Source organism: Hordeum vulgare, chromosome 5H (genome assembly GCF_904849725.1).
Source record: "Hordeum vulgare subsp. vulgare chromosome 5H, MorexV3_pseudomolecules_assembly, whole genome shotgun sequence".
In the NCBI taxonomy this organism is placed as follows: Eukaryota; Viridiplantae; Streptophyta; class Magnoliopsida; order Poales; family Poaceae; genus Hordeum; species Hordeum vulgare.
This window is the reverse complement of record NC_058522.1, coordinates 465,280,873-465,285,036: the sequence shown is the minus strand read 5'-3', so window position 1 is coordinate 465,285,036 and position 4,164 is coordinate 465,280,873. Positions and strand designations below refer to the sequence as shown.

The window sequence follows — 4,164 nt, the reverse complement described above, 5'->3', positions numbered from 1 at the left end:
GTGAATTTTTCTTAGAGCATCTCCAACACCAGCGCAAAACAAGCACCACGCCCAAAAATATCCCTTTTTAGCGCGCGCGCGACGCGGCGGGATGCTCCAGCAGGCGCGCAAAAACAAGTTGGGTGCGCTGTCCATAGCCTCATCCCGCGCTGGTAATTTGGAGCGCACACTTCCGTGTGCGGCAGACTCGAGCGCGCACGCGAACTTTCTCTCTTTCTTCCTCCTTCGCACCGCGCGCGCCGGCGCCAGCGCCCCTGCCACCATGGACGCGCAGACCGACACCCCGCTCACCCCGCTGTACAGCCGCGAGCCCCCCGCCGCCGCCGCCGCCGAAAACCCTAGCGCGGCGAGCATTGGTGCCGCCACTGTCGGAGCTCCGCCGACCGCCGGCCTCGCGCGCAGCCTCTTCTTGCCGCCGCGGATGACCACGCCGACGGGTGGCATCGCGCCGACGCCGTCCCGTGCCGCCGCCGTCCCGTCCCGTGCCGCCGCGGTGGGGTCGAAGAAAGGAAAAACATCCGGCAAGAAGAAGGCGGCGGACGGTTCCGGGAGCTCGAAGACGAAGAAGAAGCTTGCAGGGCGGCGGACCGGCGCGGCGTCTACCGAAGCGCCGGCGAGCTCACTCGTTGAGCCGGCGGCCGACGCGAACCACGTGTTCGACGAAATGCCCCCATGGTGAAAAAAAATCCAACTTTTATTTTCTTGTTATTTTTTCAATGCATCATCATATAGATAGCTTATATTTGCATTGTTCAAAAACTTTGTAGTCTCAACGATGATGCATACATGTCAACTATGGGTGTTGGGTCCAACAATTCGCATTGGTCTCAAACCAATGACATCCATTTGGACGACCATGAGTTTGAGGTGGACGAGGAGGGTGAGGGCATTGTCGCGGCGCCGAAAGGAAGAGCGGGCAATTACACCACCAACGATGACAAATTACTATGCAATACTTGGTTGCAAGTGTCGAGGGATCCATCCATTAGAGGTGATCAAAGTAGAGATGCTTATTGGGGGCGAATGAACGAATACTTTGATGCTCAGAACGTGAGTGAATTGACCGCTCCGAGAGATCACTTCGGTCCCGATGGTCGACAATCAACTCGGATTGTCAAAAGTGGGCGGCCGCACAAAAGGCAGTTGACAAGCTTAACCCAAGTGGCACAAATGAGGATGATAGAGTAAGTGGCATCTCATACATGTTCATCATACTTGTTTTTGGTGTCCGAAGTGCTAACTTGTTTTGTTTTTCTTGTAGTACAACATTGCACAAAACTTGTTCAAAGAAGAGACGAGGACAACCAAGAAGGGGAAGATCAAGAAAGGAAAGATCTTTACCTTGCCTCATTGCTATGAAGTGTTGAAGGATGATGAGAAATGGAAGAAGCGTGAAGATTTGGATGATTTGCATTTGAGCAACAAACGCAAGCGAACAATTGAGTTGAATGATGATGAGGAGGAGGATGATGCATCAAGTGATGAGGGCAAGAGAAGCCCCACACCCAACTCGGTTTCATACTCGAAACCAAAACGACCGGATGGGTGCAAGAAGGACAAAACCGAAAAGAAGAAGAGGAAAGGAGATGATGAGCTCACAAATGCTATGGAAGCTATTGTGAAGGCAAGAAAAGAAGCCAACGAGGTGAGGAAAATGGCAAGGAACCAAGATGCCGCGGCCGAGGAGAGGAGGTTGGCGGCCGAGGAGAGGAGGGTGGCCGCCGAGGAGAGGAAAGTGGCATTGGAGGAGAGGAAGGTGGGCATGGAGGAGCGAGCTAAGTTGTTGGAATGGGAGAAGCACTTGTTCTTCTTGGACACATCTTTGTTCAATGATGCGCAAAAGCAATATGTCAACCTTGCCCGTGAGGAAGTCTTGATCCAAAAAAGAGCCTTGATCCGCGGCATGGGTGGCGGTGGCCTCGGCGCCATGGGAGGCATGGGTGGCTTTGGAGCCATGGGATGCATGGGTGCACCTCCGGCCGCCATGGGAGGCATGGGTGGCTTTGGAGCACCCTCCGACGCTATGGCCGCCATGGGAGGCATGAGTTTTGCTTCTCTCATGGGAGGCATGGGTGCACCTCCGGCCGTCATGGGAGGCATGGGTGTACCTCCAGCCGCCGTTGAAGATCTTGCCAACACCGTCGGAGCTTCACGTGATGCGGTGCGTGATGAGGTTAGGGAGAAAGATTCATCTATGGAGGCGGAAGAATCGTCTTCGAAAGATGAGGACGAAGACAAGGAAGATGATGAATGATGTGTCTTTCATTTATATGTCTTGAACTTGTTTGCATTTCGAACTTGGTTAGATGAACTTGTGGGCATGAACTTTTATGCATCTCAACTTGTTTGTGGCAAATTCACATGTTTTCATTTTTGCACGGGCTGCATTTTTACGCGCTGCTGGAGCTGCGCGCGCGCTGCATTTTAGCGCTGCTGCTGGAGCCAGCGCTGCGCGACACGCCAAACCAGCCGAAGCGCACGCGGCAAATAAATTTTTTGGGCGCGGCGCGAAGCGCGGCTGTTGGAGATGCTCTTAGCGCGTCGAGGTACGGCTCGCGCGACTGTTCTGCTATCATTCATAGGAGTATTATGCAGCAGCAGCAACTGTGCTCTGTTTACATCACTGCCCAACAAGCAGCAACTGCCTGATGTGTTAAATCTAGAGGATACTGCACTGACATCTATCTAATTTTCGCTGAGTGCCTGTACTTCTACACTGCCATTACAGAACCTGAAGGACATCATGGTTCAGTGATTGCAAAGCCAGCTGAACGGGAAAACACAGATGAATGCCAATTCTGTGATATACAAACCTACTAATCCTACAGGCTGATACACTTGAAATGATGAAAACATGATAGTACAGAGCATCATCGTGTCACTAGCTACCTAAACCCTGGGAGATGAGCGCCGAGAAGCACTGCCTCTTGTAGCTCTCCACGGCGAGCAGCTGATCCTCCCGGGTGAGCAGCACGGCGCGGAGCGCCGCGTGCAGCGCCGGCCGTGACGCGCCCGCCGCCTGCCCGTAGCCGGCCTCCAGCTCCAGGACGCTCCGAGTCCTCCCGCCCACGGTGGCGATCTCCGCGCGCACCGCCCTGGCGCTGACGGAGCGCACGGCGCGGCCCAGCTCGGACATGAGCCCCGGGCGGTCGGCGCAGCACACCCACGCCCTGACGCGCTTGGCGCTCTCCCGGGCGTCCCAGCGCTCCTCCTCCACCCCCACCTCGTCGCTCTCTCCCGGCACCGCCACGCCCGCCACCGCGCCGCCGTCCGCGTCGCCCCGCAGCTCCCGCACGTGCCGCACCACCTCGCCGAGCAGCGCCGCCTTGTCCATCTGCGCGCATGGACACCATAGCCAAACGTGCCCGGCTCAGTCCAGTCGGCATCATCACCCCCCAAACGACAACTGTGACGAGCATGAGAACCAGCGAGCTCTGCTCACCTGGGAGGCCGACGGGAGGAGGCTGCGCAGCGTGGCGAGGTGGGCGTTGATGCGCCGCCGCCGCTTGCGCTCCGCCTCGCTGTGGCTCCTGCTCGTTCGGGCGCCGCGGGCCAGCGGCGAGCGCTGATTGTCCATCTCCGCCTCCTGCTCCGGCTCACCGCCCCGTGTCCTCAGCATCATCTTCGACCTGGAGCCGTTTGAAACGACCGGGAGGCGGGAAGCCGGGCCGTTAAATAAGGGTGGCGCGCGCCGACACGCTCGGCTTTACTGCGTCGGGCGCGGTCGCGACGGCGTCCCGATCTGCGGCGCTGGTCGGGCCGAGACGAGGGTGACGCCCTGCTAACCTTGCTTGCTAACTCTCCCGCGCCTTTTATTTTACCTCCCGTGTTAGAGAGACACAGAGAGAGAGAGAGAGAGGGTGGTAAAATTAAAAACGAATGAAGGAACGAGCGATCAAAGACGACAGCGGGGACTGCAGCGCATATACCGTGTCGCCTCTTTCCCGCGTGACGTGCAACTATTTCGTGATGGATGGACGCCGCTTTTGCCGGGCCTTCCGAACAACGTACGTACTTGCGTGGTAATTCTGTCGGGGGTGGTCGACGGCGGTGAAAAAGTGTCGGCGAGCAAACAAACTGTTTCTCCTTTACGCCGGCGCTACACCGCCCATCAGATGATCAACATACCAAGCGGTACTACGCGTACCGCGGCCGGTACATGCG

At 57.0% G+C, this 4,164-nt stretch overlaps 1 protein-coding gene across 1 annotated transcript; it reads right to left on the bottom strand.

The window, feature by feature from the left end:
* Positions 1-2,768: 2,768 nt before the first annotated feature.
* LOC123395730 (transcription factor AIG1-like) lies at positions 2,769-3,796 on the bottom strand. Its single transcript, XM_045090758.1, has 2 exons — positions 3,443-3,796; positions 2,769-3,334 (listed from the first exon to the last, which is right to left on the bottom strand). The coding sequence occupies exons 1-2, from the start codon at positions 3,620-3,622 to the stop codon at positions 2,882-2,884; spliced, it is 633 nt and encodes a 210-aa protein (XP_044946693.1). The 5' UTR covers positions 3,623-3,796; the 3' UTR covers positions 2,769-2,881.
* Positions 3,797-4,164: the final 368 nt, after the last annotated feature.

Bases quoted from the DNA above. Each gene is read 5' to 3' on its own strand.
- LOC123395730 (XM_045090758.1), bottom strand. From the start codon at position 3,622: ATGATGCTGAGGACACGGGGCGGTGAGCCGGAGCAGGAGGCGGAGATG. The intron at 3,335-3,442 runs GTGAGCAGAGCT...CCATGCGCGCAG, and splicing joins TCCTCCCGTCGGCCTCCCAG to ATGGACAAGGCGGCGCTGCT.